Source organism: Buteo buteo, chromosome 14 (assembly GCF_964188355.1).
Source record: "Buteo buteo chromosome 14, bButBut1.hap1.1, whole genome shotgun sequence".
NCBI classification, from domain to species: domain Eukaryota; kingdom Metazoa; phylum Chordata; class Aves; order Accipitriformes; family Accipitridae; genus Buteo; species Buteo buteo.
The window spans coordinates 31,055,648-31,074,611 of NC_134184.1; the positions used below are offsets into that span (position 1 = coordinate 31,055,648).

Consider the following 18,964-nt stretch of genomic DNA (forward strand, 5'->3'; position numbering starts at 1 on the left):
ATTAAGTGACAAAGTGAACCCTGGTATTTAATTAGCTGAAGAGGCACGCTGTTGTTACTCATAGTGTCTGTGTAGTTGCAGTAGAAACCATCTTGAAACTCACTCATCTGCTCATTTTTATTTTGACCTAGAATGCAGCAGGCACCTTCACAGTGTTGAGAGACTTTTTAAAGCATACAAGAACATCCAAAATACTTACTCTAAAGCACACATATCAAATTAAGTGGGACTTTTATTTTTCTTAGCAGTACAGTGAGAAGAGCTCCATTTTACAGACACTATGTCAGCAAATAATTTTTTGTTTAGTTCACCTCTATCCCTTGATTCATATTGGACAGACGACGCTCACATCCAAATGGTTCAAGCATTGAGGTATTTTGCATGGTGTTTGATGTGGTCATTAATAAATGTAGCAATAAAAAAATAGCTGTGATCATAACCCTAGAAAAGAATAACAACAACAAGGAAATCAGCAAAAGCCTATAGTTCATGATAAAGCAATCATGCTAAGCTCTCTTCTAGGAAAGGTAATGATTCTTCTGGTTTGATCTGCTTTAAGAAATCAAAAATATTTGTATTTTATATAAAAATTGTAAAGGATACCTAACTAACAGGGTAAGTATATATGAACACTAGGAAGCTAAACGAAAAGAAAGTACTTTAACCTGCCCTAATCTGGGCATGTAAGTTACAGACAGGTAACAGCAACTGTCAGCTGCAGAACAAGATGCAATCTGAGAGAACAGTTCCCCTCACTGCATTGTCTGACAGGTAAAACATAAGGTATAAGGAGAAGACAGCCCAGGTCTGAATTACTGCTCCAGCACTACACTAAAATGACATGTAAACCTCTTAAATACTCCACTTGGTCAGCACTAACTGTATCTTCTGGTGCAGGGCTTTTGATAAATCAGAGGACAATCCCTCATTCTCCACAGCTGGGCCCCTCACTGGGTCTGGCTTGAAGCTGTCAGTCACTTGAAAAGACTCAATGCTCTCAGGACAGGACTGTTCTGGGTCACTGCACTAGAGCAAAGAGCAATCCTTCCACCTGGGTCTTTAAATGAATCTAAGGTTTTAAGTAGTTCCAAACCTTTCCTGATTTACACAAACACATGCAAACTAAATCACAAAGTTTTATGCTAAACACAATAGCCGCAGTACAGATAAGGAATCCAGCAAAAGGACATCTGTCACTTTGCTTGTTCAGAGACTGTGATACTTGTTAAAAATCATTAATGCTGCTTCTTCAGCCGACCACTGGCAGCTTGAGTTACCATCAACTCATCAGCTTGTTGAAACTAAAATCATGACCCCCACCTAGTGGTGAAATGCAGCTGAATCTGATAGATACTGCACACCTCAATAGCTGATACTAAGGAAAATATCACTTCTCACCCTTTTCCTCACTTGGCCAAGGACAGACTCACAGGTAAAGTGAAAGCACACCCCATGAAGAGACACTCTCTTCACTACCTGCCACACAGACCCCCAAAAATCACAAAGCAACAACCCAACAATCACAGACTGCAGAAGCAACTTGCCTGCTGCAGCCTAAAGACAACTGGGATTTTCTGCTCTGTGCAGGCAGCAATGAAGTTATCAGGCAGTAACTGGCCTGCGGATAGAAACTGGTCATCTTTGCCTTGATCAATCAATATGTCCAGGTGAGAGTTTGGATAGGACTTCACAAGTTGTGTAGCATCGTATGCCTGCAGGAATAGAAGAGAAATGACATTCAGTTACATAGGTTAGACTGGGTCAAATTTGCTGGCTGCAAGAGAAGAATGGCATATATGGAGTGATACTGATCAGGACACCAATTTGCACATTGGAAAAGCAAAAAACTGGGGAAATTCCAGACAACTGAAAAGTAATACCCATGTTTTAAAAAGGGCAAGTGGGATGATCTAAGTAATTACCAAGCTGGCAGTTTGACATCATTTCCAGAACAAACACTATGTCCAGTCCAGCACTAAATTCATACAGAATCAAGAACAGCAATTTAATCTAGTACCAATTCACATGCTTGTACATAAACTAGATACTGCCAAAATAACTTGGTATCTTGATGTAACTATTTTGGCAGATAAAGGTCAAAACACCAGTGTAACACGTGGCAATTTTAAGCAGAAATATGGGAATCAGAGGTTGTGTATCTGTGCAAAGGCAGGTCTAAGTCTATTCCTGATGCCTGCTGTTGATCTGCTGGACTGGGTTTACAGAAGAGATCCAAAACAAGTTAAGGGGCCAGAAACTTTCTTTTTGGAAAATAAATTAACTGTATTAAATGTAAGCAAGTTTAACTGGTGATTTTTAAATATACAAACTATTAATAACTGTGAAAGCAGCTAGTGCTCTCCATTCCTGTAATGTTTTAATCTGCCCTGGATGTCTTCCTAAGAGATACTTTAATCCAATTTACACGGGATTTAACTGCAGCTTGTGTTTATTTACAAGGAGATCAGAGTACCTGGTCACAATGATCCCTTCTAACTTAATTCTAGGGAGACAGTGCAATGTTTATGCTGAGATTAAAAATACTGAAGCGCTGCTCAAATAATGCAGCAACACGCATACAAAAATGTTTGTATCTTAGCCATTCGTATACAACTACTTATATTTCAAAATTAAGGCCCTGGAGCTAAAACCTAACTTTGTCTGGTTTAATCCTGTTCTACGGGATGCCGATTTCCAATGGGCTCATCTGCTAGCTGCCTCCAAGAGGCTGGCCCTGCAGATGCCATGAGGCTCATCAGTCTGATAAGTTTGTAGCAGTCTCTCTTTTCAGGCTGCTACAAAAACCAGCTGTTCTGTATATTGAGAACTGAGTTTTTGAGAAACAAGCAATAGCCTAACTCTCTTTTAAACTGCTCACTGCTTCCACACAGAGGAGAAAGTCTCAGACTACTCATAATTCTTCTTAGCCCAGATTTTAAGATCTTCATAAAACAGGGAGGAATTTAGACAATTTGATGAGAGCCTTCTATCTCATTACACTTGTTACAAGCACCATCAGGCAACAGCAAGTCATACCCACCAGAAACATACAGTGCTTATCCACGCTTAGGGGTGTAGTAAAACAACAGTACCAGCTCAGGGGCACCCCAGAGTTTTGTTCCAGACCCCTGCTGTGATACACCTACAGATTGCTCATTCATGTGCTATTATAGGACTACGAGTTGGAACACGTACCTCCCATTTGCTTACATCTGATCCCAGATATCCACCAAGGGCTTTCTTCCCCCACTCACACTGAATAGGGTTGCAGATAGGAGCAAATGCCGACACAGACTGTTGAGAAAGAAAGCATGAAAAAAGGTATGAATTAAGAGAAGTGATTTCTGCTAATAAGCAAAAATAAAAGCCTTTTCAAAAACTGAGGTTACTGCCAGAACCCAGGACTCCCCCACCAACCCTCTGAGGTGCCCTAACCATTATGCTACTTCCCTCTTATTTCTTCTTCCTAGCCCCACAGTTTTGCTTTCCTTTTTGCACATCAGCCAAGCTTCAAAAGGCAGGCCTAGATGCCCCATTCCTCTCCTTGTTGGGAGATGTTGGCTTGAATTCCTTTAAGCAGTAGAGAAGGATCTCAAGTCCACTGCTGGGTCAGCATGGTCAGAATGTGGGACCATTTCACCTCCAGCTGGATTCTGGCAGAGCATAACAAAAGCCTGAGGCATGGGGCTGCTCAGCCAGTCTAAGCATGCAACAGTGTCTGATGAATTTAGGTACATCCAGGATTAGGGGTCAAGAAAAGCACATTTCAGATCACAAGTCCAGGTACTGGTATCAGAAGTCCAAGCTCTATTCTAATGTTCTTCTTTACAATTTGGCCCTGGGACATCAATATCTCCACTTTTATGACTTACAAAAAATAGCAACAAACCACCTGAGCCACTGCCAGTTCTCCTGGATTTTGGTATTTTCAATTTAATGTTTAACTCTTTTAGATGCTACAATTCACAGTTAAGTGCCAACAGCAAAAATGGAAATTTCTGAACTACTGGCTCCAAAAGATAAAAAGGAGAGATAAAAACAAAGCTTCATCTTACATTCTACTCTTAACACCAAGCTAATGACACTGAGCAAATGTTCTGCTATTTTCAAAAACACAGTTGCATTTTTGCAGCAGCTGACCACAAAGTGCAGGGTCAGGACAGCCCATGAAAGGACTGATCCACAAAGGCAGAGCCCCTCATCTCTCAAACACCAATGCCTGATTCTCCCCCCAGAAATCCATTTTACATAAGCATGTCTCCAAAGAGAAGATCCAAAGAGAAGAACAACATTTTTTCTCAACCCTCACGAGTATAAAGGAAAGGCAAATCAGTAGCAGCATGTTTGATTTAGGCTCAAGCAGAATACAAATGAACACAACTTGAGATACTTTGAATACTGCAAAAATCAATCTTTAGGAAAGCTGACAAGCAAATCTCAGGGGCTGGGGGGAAAGAGGTGGGGAATATCCTCCAGATACTATTCTGTGTGCAGTTCAGGTACTTACAGTTACACCTGCTATCAGCTGGAGTTTACTACCCTGTTGTAAATTCTAAGCAAACACACATATAAAGGTGGCAAAAAGGTTTGCTGGTAATGAAAGCTCCAAAACAAACAAGAGAAGATTTGAAAAGATACAGCAAATCACACAACCAGATTTCTAGACAATATTGGCAGCATGAGTTAACTCCAGAGCTAGAAGGAGCCTGTTTACATTTAAGTGTAACTAACAATTCATTTGGAAGAGCTGTAGCATCATGCAAAAGAAACAGAACTTTTCTTAACTTTTAAAATTTGTAGATTTTTTTATTTCGCTGATACTCACATTCCAGAGTGGTGTTTCTGCCAATTTTCCATATTCTAATACTAAGGATCAATGACCTGCTACAACTAAAACTATTTATATATTTAATGCTATAACAGAACTTGGTTATTATGGTTTCTTCCTTCACTTCTACAGAAATCTGTATAAGCCTTAGTATACCTCATATAAGCTGTATAATATCTTACTTTGTACTTTCCAGGATTCTTCAGAGCAAGAATAAGAGCTCCATGACCTCCCATGGAATGCCCAAAAATAGACATCCGTTCAGGATCAGTTGGAAAATTGGCATTTATTAGTTTAGGCAGCTGTAAAGGAACAACAGTGGAATAAAAACGTTAAAGCAACTTGAGTATATTTAGGAAAAAAAGCACACAAATAACTAATGTGTTTTAATACCAGGAAGCCACTGAAACCAAAGGCACATCTTTGGTTCTAGCCTGACATTTGTGATCATGGCCTGAAAGCAATCTGAACAGGACTGTAAAATCAAAAGGAAAGAATTAATCTGATAATAAGTAACTCAAAGTATCTCTACCGAAATCTATCATAACCCTGTAATGTAAGTCTTATTTCAATAGATACATAAATATGTATGTGCTCCTGTAAGTGACCAGAATGGCAAATTTTTCTCAGGAGATTATTTGCTCCCCATATTCCCATCAACTTTAGTTTTAATCCAGATCACACAAACCGCATGCAAAGTAAACTGGACACTCACCTTTCCAATATATATCTCAAGGATCTCCTTTTACACCAACTTAAGGGAAAGAAAACAAAACGAAAAACCCACCACACACCCCCCCACTCTCCCAAGACAGATGTGAATACAGTCTAAAAGATCAATACAACTGAAGTACTGGTGCAGTGAAATGCAGTGGGTTGTTCCCAAAGCAACAGAGCAGAGATTTAGCAAGAGCAAAATGGAGATTAGAAGTGTAGGCCAACCCTGTGGCATCTCCGGCAGGAAAGCAGCCTCAAGGAGTTCCTGCTCAAGCCCTGCCAGGTGTTATCATCTGTCTGCTGCGGTTCTCCCCCTCCTCAGTTCTACAACAATATCTGTTTGGTGAGGAAAGGCCTTACAACTGGATAAATCCAATCACTGAAATAATCAAATATTAAAAAAGAAATAAAGTTATTTTTATAAAAGAGGAAAGCAAGAAAATGACAAACCATCCATAGGCTATCAAGATCACCTTAAGCAAGCTTTGGTGCTAGGAACAAAGTGCACAACTGAACCACAACCCTTATCTTACCCAACACCACCAGGAGAACCAAGCAGCAAAGTTACCTCATCCTTTATGTAAGAATACATCCTATAGTTTGTTTTCCAAGGATCTTCAGTTGCATCCACATAAAAACCAGCACCGGTGCCAAAATCCCAGCTTTCATCTTCTCCTTCAATATTGCAGCCACCTACCATGAAAATTCTTTCTATAGTTACTGTCTTTCCTTTACTAGATGTTCAGAATTGGAGAACCTGCCATACAAATCAGAGACTCAGGACATGAGTTTCTCAACCAACATATCTCTACCCCTCCAACTATACGACAATTCAGATTTTCATTCATTAGTACAGTGTTTTCAAGTGTTACTTCAACAACGCTTTCAAAATGCCACTTAAGTATTACCTACAGATGTATCCAGCTTCTAACTTGTTTCAGTATCCTTTCATAAATAAACATAACATACAGATCTCTCCTAAACTAATTCTGTAAAGCTTCATCCAATTTACTCAGGCACTTTTTAATTAGTGCTATCAGCTTATTTCTGTTATTAGACTTCATCCTGCTGAGTACAAGAAACCACGTGAGAAACAGAAACTGTAGAAAATTGTCTCTCCCGCAGAAGGACAGAACCATATATCACCAAGTGGTGTGTCCGGACCCGTTTATGTGCTTCAAATAATGTCTGCTACACCTCCCTTTTTAAGATTCAGCAGCATAACACTTACTGTTCCTATCATTTTTTAAGTATATAACTCTACCTCTTCTGCAATTCATTTCATTGCTCCCACCTTTAACTCCCCATAAAACTTAAGTAATTTCTTCTTTGAATAACTGCAGGGCTGTATCTTCTTTTCCAAGGCTACACTTCCAAACTAAATTTGCAGATGTCTCCTTGAAAGTCAATACATCCCATCCAGCCTCTCTTACTCTCCCTTTGATTAGCCTGTGATTTACCAGCCTGGTTTGCAGAACAGAATGTAATATTTCAAGATATACGCGACAGGAAATAATGGCTTCCCTTTCTCCAAAGTGTTCTTAGCTTCTGCAATCCAAAATTACATGGGCTTTCACCACTGTCAGATTACACTGCAAACCCATGTGTAATTTGACAGTCCTTGACAATTTATGCAGAGATACCTGCCACCCTGTCACAGCGTGAAATCAGATTTTCACAAGGATCAAAGTTGAGTTTGCTCCAGTGACGTGCCCTTGAACACTAAGTGATTTTGTAACTTAACAGTCCAGCAGGCGCAGGGACTGGGGGTGCTTACACAACATGTTGGATATAAAAATTCTATCTTCAGTCCCTCAGAGACAGACAAAAACTCAGAAAGTCCTGCCAGGCAATGAAGGCAACACTGATTCTGCTACAAGAAACTTAAGGGAAGCCTTGAAAAAAGAAATTTGAAAAGGAACCTGCAAAATACTGCTCAGCACACCTGTCTGGAAAAGCAAACCCCTATGAAGGAGGAAAAGTAAAGTCTATCAGGGCCTGACAGAGGGCCTGTAATGACAGGTATCTCATGTTTTCATGCAGTCTTTTTCCCCATCCAGACACATGTCCTAGCTCCTGGAAGGTAATTCTCATAAATGCACAGTTGTCCTGGTTTGGGCTGGAATAAAGTTAATTTTCTTTCTAGTAGCTGGTATAGTGCTGTGTTTTGGATTTAGGATTAAAACAATGTTGATAACACACTGATGGTTTAGTTGTTGCTAAGTGGTGTTTATACTAAGTCAAGGACTTTACAGCTTTTCACACTGCCGGGCCAGCAGAGGCTGGGAGTGCACAAGAAGCTGGGAGGGGACACAGCCAGGGCAGTGACCCAAACTGGTCAAAGGGGTATTCAATACCGTGTGACGTCATGTCCAGTATGTAAACTAGGGGGGGGGGGGAGGGGCTGGCTCAGGGATTGGCTGGCCATCAGTCAGTGGGTGGTCAGCAACTGTATCACGCATCACTTGTTTTGTATATTTTCTTAGTAGTATTTTCCCTTCCTTTTCTGTCCTATTAAACTGTCTTTATCTCAACTCACAAGTTTTACTTCCCCCCCCCAATTCTCTCCCCCATCCTACTGGCATGGGGGAGTACGCAAGCAGCTGTGTGGTGCTTAGTTGCTGGTTGGGGTTAAGTCATGACAACAGTTAAAAAGCACATATAAGCGTTTTCACTACCTATGCTCAGATCTCTTAATTTGTTATTACATTTGAACTGCTCTTCACTTATTTCTCCAGACAGCTCAAAGAGATTTAAGAACACTTGGGTTCTCTGACCTAAAAATCTAAGAGTATAATATAAAACACATACTGAAATTCATCTAAATAGCAGAGCAATCCTCATCAGTTATTAGACTAAAAAGCAAAAGAGAAGCTCTAAAGAGGGTTTTAAAAGAAAACAGACAAAGCAATGAACTATACAAATTCAGTTACACATTGATAGGGACAACTTACACAGACAACACTAAAAACAAGTCCCAGTATAATTACCCAACGGGAATAACACAAAAGCTAGTTGCCCATCTCTAGTCTGCAGCAAATAGCAACAATGAAGTGTGAAGTTCATTAATACACAGGTCTTCCTCTTCTGTCCTCCTTCTCCATTAGAAACATGCATTTCTGTTCTTTGACCTGACAACTTCAAAAGCTAGATGTGAAAAATATTTTCTGGAAAGAACGTCACTTCTTTCCTGTATTACCTGTGTTCAGATTTGACCCACCAAAGCTTCAGAAATAGAAGACTGCCACTTTTATATACAGCACTCATGAGACTTTAGCAGAATCCAGCAAATACTAAACATAATATATTGAATCCCCAGAAGATTGTATTTCCATAACTGCAGATCCACCATTTTCAGGTTTCCCGTACCACACATAAGCTTGGCCTTATACAAATAACAGCACATCCTTTAAAAAAGCCATTCATCAGTAGCCTATTACAGCTGCAGGGGGCAAGGGTTTCTGGTTTGCTTTTCTAAATATTTGAGTGCTCTGAAGACATGTATTTAATTGGCTTTAGAAGACAGAATACGGTAAAGAATAAACATTACATCTTTGTGTGACAACACAATTCTGCAGATTTTTTAAAGTCACAGCAAGCCACAAAGTGCAGGCAAGTGTCTCTGATAACATGCCTCCTGTTTTCCTTTTCTTCCGTCTCCTCCTTTGTGCTGAACTCAATGACCCCTTTGTTCTAGTTTTAGTGCCATGACAATAAAAGTTTCAAATGTCAAACCTTCACTACCATGTTATTACAAATACACACAATATAATCTAGCAAACAATGCAAGATATGGAGGGGAAGTCATATACTGTCTCAGGTGGGCAACCCACTTTGTAGCCAACTGCAGCACTCAAAGAATGGAGGATAAGGACTGCGTACTTCAGTGTCACAACTGTTACAACCCTTCTTGTTAAAACTTACGTGGGCTTGTGTCTGGCGCGACTACAATAAGGCCATGCTCAGCTGCAGCTTGATGAAAACCAGCTTTCGTTATAAAATTCTGTTCCGTGCAAGTTAACCCTAGAGAAATAAAAATATCATTGGTTACACATTGCTCACAGCATACCAAACCTTTTGGCAGAAAAGGTTTTGAAAAACAAGAGGGATTCCTGTCTCCATAAACACAGAGAAGTCTTTTCACTAGGTTCAACAATGCTTAATAATCCACAGAAACCAACACAGTTGCACTTTCACATCTAGTCACACTAACATTTGATCAAAAACAGGTCCATGTGTACACTGTACTCCCCATGTGGCATATACAGTTTCCTCAAGTACCATGTATTTAAATCCACAGACTACAGACACTGCTGATAAGGTTAACATTCTTAACTTCTGACATCTAACCCTGCAACTATATTTTTCTCTCTACCACCATTTCAGCTGTTTGCATTACAGAATTATACATGTGGTCTGACAAACCCTACATCCTTTAGACAGGATAAAGGCCCATAAGCGCTCTTGCTCCAAAACCCACAGGTCTTGCCTTTTGTACTGCAACAGGCCCAACTGAGGTCCGATTACAAATAAATAATACTGCACACAGATATTTCAATTTTTCTTCACTGTGCCATTTTAGAGGGGTTAATGGTTCTATTTTTCTTTGAGGAAAAAAGTTGCAAATAACCTAATTTGACTAATATACTAGCCAAGGCAGCATGGTTTAGAGTAAAAAAAAAATAAACATGCTGCCTGACTCTGAGCTCTTCAGACAATTTTGATGCTTCCAACTTCAAGGGTAAACATTTTTACGCAGTCCACTGTCATTCTACAAATCAGACCTACTAGCTATTTTGTGAAATGAGTACATACAAGGAATATAGTCTCCACGCTACCAGTCAATTCTCCAACTTTCTAACCACAAGTCTCAATAAAGCAGCTCCTAAAATTACAGAAAAGACAGAGCTTCTGCTTTTCATTTTGAGTAATAGAGAAAAAAAAAAATAGATGTACTTAATCCTGGAGCCATCACCAACATAAATCTGACCATTTTGAAAACAATGCCTTAACATTACTTATGCACTTCTGGTGCAAGTCCCAGCTCTGTGGGAGACGACAGGAATAGGGTGGAGGACTAAAGCCAGGATAACTGGGAGCATATTTTTATCCATCCAGTCTCATCCCAGCTTGCCTTACTTCCAGCAAGACAGCAGTGGGATAGGACACCACAGGAGCTGGAGAGATGAAGAAACAATGCTGTGGATGAGGCAAGTTCACTCCTGCCACACAACCCTCTTCAGACCCCGGCCCTTTCTGATCCCACAGGGTTACCTCACTCTAGCTGTGCTCGTGCGGAGGCAGCTAATAGCACCTCCCTTCCCAAGTTCACCAGTTGCTCCCTGAAAAATAGCACTCAGAATAAGGTGGGGTCCAGATGACAAATTTGCTGGCTCCCATGGGCTGGATTTTGCCCCCCATGCTGTTAGCTGAAGCTGTCTGTCATAGACAAAGGGAAGCAGGAGGCATCTCCCTTTCAGGAGAACCTTTAAATATGTATGTTTTAGAACAAAAAGGATGTCCATTTTAGAACAAAAGGGTAGAACATTTTGAACACTGAGCATTTTAGAACACAATCAGATAGGCTTTGCCCTGAGACTTGCTGCATCTGACTTTATCACAATACACTCAAAGTAAATGCGTTTTCCAGAAGACAATCTTTTGTAGAATGCAAGAGCTGCCACTCTAGTACTTCTACATCAGGTTTTCAGTAACTGTAGTGCAGTAGCTTAAACATGCTTAAGATTATCTTTTTTAAGTTACTAAAATTCATGTTACTTACCCGAGAGCCAATACAGCACAGGACACTTCCCAGTTTCTGCTTTTGGAGGCAGGTAGATTCCAAATTTCATTTTGCATTTTAGCTCTGCACTGTATTAATAAAATACTCCTTGTTACCACCACTACTTATTAACAAGGTCACTAACACTAAAGAAAGAAGATTGAGTCAATGCATTTCGTTCAAAGAGAGATTTAGTCAGTGAATTATAACAACTAAGTTAAATAAAGTGAAGAGCAATTTTAAAACTCAGCCTTAGCCTCCTGAATTGACAACAGCTAACCTTCCTACCTTGTTCTGAATACACTTAAAACAGAGACTTACAAATAAGCCACATTTTTGCAGTGCTGCTAACTGGGAAGTTTGAAAATTGAATTTCGGACCCCAGCAATATTTAACTTGAACTTGGAAAAATTACTTGGAAAGTAATTCTTACTGAAGAACACATCCACATGACTTGCAGAACATGCACTGCACAGCATGCCTCAGCAAGAGAGGTTTTCAATCTGCTAAGTCTACAGATTAACTGATTGCCCAATTAATACTAGAGCCTAAAATAGTCAATAAAAGCTTATCTATGCATAACTAATGATTTTTTTTTCTTTGGATCAGAAGTGAAAAAACCCCTATGTTTTTCTGTTCACCTTCATCAAACAAGAATCTACCTCCTGTCTTTCTGCTCACAGCCTTTTTTTAAGAGTGCATAGAAGTTACGTAACCAGTAGAGTGAATGGAGCTTTGTACACATGGCGGTTCTCTGTGCTGCAAACAGCACAACCCAAAGTAATTCAGAAATTGAAAATTCATCATTTTCAAAGGTAGAAATAGTGGCTTCCTATCTCTGATGTGCAGCACTAAGTATACTAGACATGTTAAACATTAACACAGAAATAAAAGAACACAGCCAAAGCAGCAGCAGACAGCATTCCTTACTGAAATATGGGTATCAGTGAGAACACACTGTTTTCCTGCAGACTGAGAACACTGACAGCAATGATAGTATAGATCCACTGCCCCATGCCAAACATCTAGATTGCTTTTGTAGTGTTTACCTGTCATGTTCAAACACCTTCTGGAAACCCTCAAAGCATTTGTTGCTGGAAACCTGCTTCAGTGCCATGGCTTTAACTGCAAAAAAAAGGAGCAAGTTACATGTGAAAATAAAACAGTCCTGGACTTGCAGTGAGTTATGGCAATGGTAAATTTGAATACAACTTAAAGCATCTTTGCTTAACGTCACAGGTTTTTAGAAGAAAGGATCTCCTGCAAACACCTTCTGATCTTTCATTAACTTTCTGTTTCCCCATGGAAATGGAGGGGTGAGGGAGCTGAACTCTTGCGAGCAGAGCTAAGAAAGCCTTCCTGCTTTCCTACAGACCCACACCTGCTATCACCTTTACCTCTGCACTAACCATAGCTCGCTTTGTCTACCGATGCTGCTACCGGGCAAGAAATCTGACGTGCTGCGGCTAGCCTGGAGCTGCCTGTGACTTGCTAAGGACACTCGGGAAGGTTGACACAAACGCAGACGCTGTGGTTTGGACAGACAGTCAGGCCAACCGGGCGGCTGAAAGGGGAAGGGTTGGCACACCTGAGGAGAAACCAGCTAACCCTACCTGTGGCGTTCTCCTAGGGCACACCGGGCAAGAAAACCCACGCACCACGGAGAGCCCTCAGGGCCTGTTCACCGTCTCCCACTGAAGAAGACGACGTTGAAAGCCACTACACCCGTCCCACACCAGCACCAAGCCAGAGGCCGCTGGAGCGGCACGCTCGGCCCCGGCTCGGGACACCTATTTCCATTATTTCCACACGATTAACCCTGCCCGCTGCACCGAAGCGCTCTCCTGTACCTCCACGTTCACCCTGCGGTATACCCTCAGAGCACCGATCCCCCCACACCCGCCCCTCGGCTGGGCCCGAGGGCCCGCACCGCCCTGCGGCCTCACCGCTCTCCCCGCAGCCAGGCCCCGGCCGGGCCGCCGCGCTCCCCCGACCCGACCTACCCACCCCCCCGGCACCCCCTTCCCCTGCTCCCTTTACCGCGGAGGAGCGGCGGGGCCGAGCGGCGGACGGAGCGGGAGAAGAAGAAGAAGGAGAAGAAGGAGCGGGGTCGGCCCTTGGAGCGGCGCGGCCTGCTGCCGCCGCCCCGCCCGCCGCCCCGGCCCGCCCCCGGCGCTGGCGGGGCCCTGAGGCGGCCGGTCGCAGCCCGCCATCGCGGTGCCTGTCTGTGGGGCTGCCGCCTCGGCAGGGCTCAAACGGACGGCCCCGGCGGGGTCTGCCGTGTCGGGGGGGGGGGCACAGGGGTGCTGCTGTCTTCCTCCTCCTCGTCTTCCTCATCCTCCTTCTCCTCAGGCGCTTCTTCCCGCCCAGGGCCTGAGGGGAGGCGGCTGAGGGAGGCAGCGTCGCGGCCCAGGGCCTTCCTAGGTCTAAAGGAGCAAAACCTTGAACTGTAAAATGAAGGAATGAATAAAAACCTAATCCAAAGAATCTGATAACAGCAAAGTAGTCAAAGCAGCAAGCGTTTATGCTAGCATCGATTTCTCTCCACCACCAAGACCTCAAGGGGGTGAAAAAGTTGCTGAAGTGGGCTGAACTGGGACCACCGCATCATTAAATTTTAAGTGTTTTACCTCTCCTCGGTATTTCAGCATTATTCATAGCAGCTGCTGCCTGACGGACTCCTGATTTGATAATAAACCCAAACTGTAGTTTAGGTAGTTTTTGTCGTGACACCTCGCTTGCAAGCTCATGAAGGAAAGAAGATAATTGGCAATGCTTTCATCTGATTCGTAACCCAAATTCTTCCCACCTGCTGCATTTTGGGTTTTTTTTAATTTGCAATTAAGCATGCCCATCTGTTGCCAAAAGTGTCCTCAACAAAGCTCTCTCCCTCTTTTTAGTCTCATACCATGTACTGCGTTAGTAGTAACTATTTTTGCCCGTAACATTTTACAGTCTGATCATCTGTTACTTTGCCAATGTGACAATAATTTGTTTCTATTTTTAATCCCTAATTCTATTTTAATCCCTAATTACTTTCTACTTTCCCCCAGCAGATCCATTTGGACTGCAGCTGCTGGACTCTGGACCTGGGTCACCCATCCTGCCTTCCAGAGCAGCATTCCTATCCTGTCTCTCTACGGGGATGTAGCTAGTACAAATAGTCTGTCTCCGAGCTGCTTAAACTTTCTTCTCTCGGTTTTTCTTTCACAAGCCAGGTTTAATCTGCCGTTAATTGAATTAAAAGGTGTTTCTTTACTAGTATTTCTCAAAACACTCTTCAGGTTGTTCCTTCCATCTCTATCTGTGCGTTTTGTAGCTCTCTTAAAGTCCTACTCTCGCTAGCAAGATATTGCCCAGTTAGTTTGTTATTTGATCTAAACTTCAGCCAGTCTGTTTTCTCTCTTGTATAGTCAGTCGTCATTATGCACATCTCATTTTCCATGACATCTGCAATTGGTTTTAGCTATTTCTCTCTTGTCAGTATAAAACCTGCCTAGCTCAGCACTGATGCTGATAAGATTTTGATGTGTTCCTGGTCTTCCTGTCCAAGTCCCTTAGATAACCTCTGTCCAGTTTGCTCCCATTTCAGAGTGACACATTCAGAACGATCCAAGTGGCAGCCTGCTGCCGAGTTTACCTGCCCTCCCTACATCTCCATGACATCAGGATAAAAGCATTCTTTTGTATGTCTTTTCAGTCAAAAATGTCTGAAGTAAATGCATAAGTAAATAATGTCAGAGCTGTGTCGGAGCCCTCCAGAGAGCTGTTTTCATGGCACACAGCTGAGTGTGTGTTCTGTGTAAGAATGTGTGAAGTGCAAAACACACCAGAATAGTGCTAAGGACAATGTAAGGTAGAGGGAGCCAAGCTGGTGCAGTCTCTTCTGCCCTGTGGTGTAGATCTTTTTAGTGTCTTTGGTTATGCACATTTCTTTGACCTTAATGCCATTTTTGTATCCTTTGAGACAGTGCCTGCAGCTGTCACCAGTGAATTCATTCTGGCATCATTCTGCATATCATTTCAGATTATCTGTAAAAAAACCCATGTGAAATGGGCTTCCTGTCCTTCTTCATTAAATGGCTTCTCCTCGTATGGTGCAGCAGGGCAACCAGTAGAAATGAGAATATAAAACAAAGGAATGACAGGTAGCCAGTTTGGAATACCTCTTGCATTATGTATTACTTTATTGTTGTATTCCAAGTACAAAACCTACTTTTCCAACATACTTTCTTGGTGTTGCCCCTACACAGACAGTACTTTCAACCACGTTACTGCTGATCTAATCCAGTGGTGAGATATGATTTCGCATCATCTACCTAGCATTTCTTTTGGCATCTGTAAGGATGGCTTTGTATTCTGTCAGAAGGGGTTTTGCTTTTTCACCACATTTTCACCATCCTTTCTGTACTTGGGGAAAAATACCGTTAGCTGCAACTCACTTAAGCTTCCAGTAAGAAACTTCCACAATGTAGACAAGCAACCTGTATGTCTGAAGCTTATAGTACCAAATTCCTCCTTTCCCATTTTCTTTTCAGTAAGTACAGTCATTCCCTCAGCCGTGCATCTGCGTACACGCTTTTCCAATGTTTCTGTTGAGGTAGTCTGAATTAAGGATGGTAGCTGCTAATCTTTTTTCCCTAATAGCTGTGGATTCCACCTCCCACTAGTGCTTTTCAGTCATTTTTTCTCAATTTTTTGTATGTGATCTCATCTTCGCTTTGGTTATTCAGAACACTGAATTCACACTTCACTGTCTACTTTGCCAGGAGATTATTTGTATGTCATTCTTTTCCAGTGTTCTTTATGGTAGCTGTTCATAATTTAGTCATTTATGATTCTAATGTTATATTTGTCTAAATTGTCTTAAAATGTCTTATACCGTGCTATCAGTCATTTCCAAGCAACTTGTTTGGCTGGTATAACAGTATTATCCCTCAGTATATTTTATGCTGACTGTATTGACCCAATCTGCTTCGAGTCTTTAGCTTTTCAAGGGAGAAATTTTACACAGGGAGAAGGAAATTTTTCTGCTGCTTCATTGTTATTGATTTATTTTTCTATTTCCCTTTCTTTACCACATCCATCTATCTTAATTTTTGTCTTAGATGGAAGTTAGATCTTCCAAAGTTTATTTTCTTTTCTTTCCTTCCATACTGTCAAGATTTCACCTGGGTGCAACTTGTCATGTCATTAACTGCTGTCCCTTCGAGGCAGTTCTTTACTTTCTCTCCAACTTGCCCGAGGTGCTTCTTAGCCAACAAAACCCATGGCAGAGGCTAGAGACTATACAAGCTCACTTATTTTATCTGCCTACATTGAGTTTTTTTCTCCTTTAGTCCATTTCTTGCTTCCATTATTTCCTTTTTGTTCTTTAGAGACTTAGTGTGTCATTTGAGTCCATAGGTCTTTTGGGGAAATGGCATTGTCCTTTGGTCTTGCTTGCTTTTTGTATACTAAATTGACTGCACATATTTGTATTATGTCTTTTGCTTTCTATTTCTTTCTAGTACAGATTAATTTTGAATTTACAAAGAGTCTGCTTGTTTGAGAATTTTTTCCACATACAGTTTTAAATTCCTCGTGTTGGGTTTACTGAGCCTTTGAAGCTGGTATTTTGAATTCAGATAACCATGTGTAAAATTTCAGGTATAAGTGCAGCTAAAGAAAGATATTGGCTGACAGGAATGTAATAGTTAAGATCTGGTTTAGAGAACGCCAGAGCACAAATTAAAATTCCATTTCAGCTAATAAATAATTTAGTAGAACATTGGGCCTTGCCTTATTAACGGGAGCCCCAAGGAGAGGTGGAGACATAAATGCTATTTGTTTAGGCTTATGGTTGTCTTTCCCCAGGAGACAGGCTTTTCTTTAGGTCTGAGGGAATAAATTATGATCACCAACACCATCCGGCATTCCTAGGATTTCTTGATCCCTACATGAGCCTTACAAGTACAGTGGACTTTCTTTCTTGGTCTTGGGGTGCAATTCAGGCCACAGACTTGAAGTCATTTGTCAAATTTAGGATCAAAATAGCAGAAGGAAGCTTCAAGTTGTGTATCATAAACTCTTCTTGTGAGGACTGTTTAAATCTGTTATCTATAACTAATATGTGTGATTAGTTATAATTAGTGTCTAAAAGTGAGCAAAACAAATGGAGTCACAACCCTGAATTTCAGGAGAGCAAATAGTGATTATTGGCAGGATCCAAAAGGACACTGCCCTGGCAGGCAAAGGAGAGCCCAGGAGAGCTGGCTGATCTTCAAGGACAACCTCCTCAAAGGACAAGAAGAGTCCATTCACTTTGCAGAAAAACCAGTGCGGGCCATCATGGATGAAGAAAAGACTCCTGAGTGTGCCAAATGCAAAAAGGAAGCCTGCAGAAAGTGGAAACAGGGATGGGCTACCTGGGGACAATTTAGAAACATCTCTAAAGCATGCAAGGATGGAGTTGGGAAAGCCAAAGCTCAGCTGAGACTGAAACTCGAAGTGATGTGAAGGGTAACAAGAAAGGTTTCTTTATGTACATTGACAGCAAGAGGAAGGCTAAGGAGAACGTGGGCCCACTGCTCAGTGGAGCAGGGAAGCTACTGACAAGGAACATGGAAAAGAATGAGATAGTCAGTGGCTTTTTTTTGTCTCAGTTTTCACCAGTAAAGCTGGCCTGTCAGGTAAGTATTAGCCTGAACAGAGGACAGTGAGAGCACTTAATTCATGTGGATATGCACAAGTCTATGTAACCAGATGGGATGCATTAGATGGTGCTGAGAGAACTGGCCAATGTCATTGCAAGGCCATTTTCTATCATGTTTAAAAGGTCAGGACAGTCCAGAAGGTCTTTTTGATGTTTGGGAAAAGGTAGATATGACAGCCACCTTCAAGAAGGTGGATCAAGCAAACTAAAGGCAGGCCAGCCTTACCACCATCCCTGGGAAAGAAATGGAACAAATCCTCCTGGAAGCCATTTCCAGGTACACAAAGAATGAGAAGTTGATTGGGAACAGCTAACATGGATTTACCAAGAGCACAGCACACCTGACCAGTCTAATTGCCTTCTGATGAGAAGTCTGCCTCAATGGACAAAGCAAGAGCAGTGGAAGTTGTATACCTTGGCTTTAACAAGGGCTTTGCACCAAATTCTCGTAGTGTCCTTGTCTCCTTTTAGTGAGATTGGCAAAATATGGGCTCGATTAGTGAACAATAAGGTGGGGGAAAATTGGCTGGGTAGCTGGGCTCAGAGGGTATTGATCAGCAGTAAGGAGTCCAGCTGGCAGAATGACACCCCTTAGGGATCGATACGAGGGACAAGACTGTTTAGTGTCTTTATTAATGACCTGGATGATGAGATGGAGTGCAATTTGAGATATATTGGCAAAAAAAAGAAAAAAACAGATTATTGTATTCCCTGCAGTAACAGAGATAAAGAGAGAAGGATAATAGATCTTTGTGAAAAGAATAGGCTTCAGTTCAGAAACATGCTTTTGAGTTTAGAAAAAAATTTAAGTTGCAGTAAGGAAGGGAGATGCCATTCTGCACTATTGATAATACAGGTCATTGAAAAAAAAAAAGAAAAAGAGCTTATTGCCGTTGACAGTGACCAGGTCCACAATGCAAAGCACTGTAAAAAAACCTATTGA

General features: G+C 41.6%; 1 protein-coding gene across 1 annotated transcript; it reads right to left on the reverse strand.

Annotated features, from left to right (window-relative positions):
- Positions 1 to 214: 214 nt before the first annotated feature.
- ESD (esterase D) lies at positions 215 to 13,527 on the reverse strand. Its single transcript, XM_075046206.1, has 9 exons — positions 13,368 to 13,527; positions 12,377 to 12,452; positions 11,328 to 11,416; positions 9,470 to 9,568; positions 6,114 to 6,238; positions 5,011 to 5,130; positions 3,196 to 3,294; positions 1,545 to 1,712; positions 215 to 441 (listed from the first exon to the last, which is right to left on the reverse strand). Exons 2-9 carry the CDS (start codon positions 12,442 to 12,444, stop codon positions 361 to 363), a joined length of 849 nt encoding a protein of 282 aa, XP_074902307.1. The 5' UTR covers positions 12,445 to 12,452; positions 13,368 to 13,527; the 3' UTR covers positions 215 to 360.
- Positions 13,528 to 18,964: the final 5,437 nt, after the last annotated feature.

Bases quoted from the DNA above. Each gene is read 5' to 3' on its own strand.
- ESD (XM_075046206.1), bottom strand. From the start codon at position 12,444: ATGGCACTGAAGCAGGTTTCCAGCAACAAATGCTTTGAGGGTTTCCAG. The intron at 5,131-6,113 runs GTAACTTTGCTG...GTTCCTTTACAG, and splicing joins ATTCTTACATAAAGGATGAG to CTGCCTAAACTAATAAATGC. The intron at 442-1,544 runs GCAAGTTGCTTC...ATTCTTTTCTAG, and splicing joins TTGTCTTTAGGCTGCAGCAG to GGTTATGATCACAGCTATTT.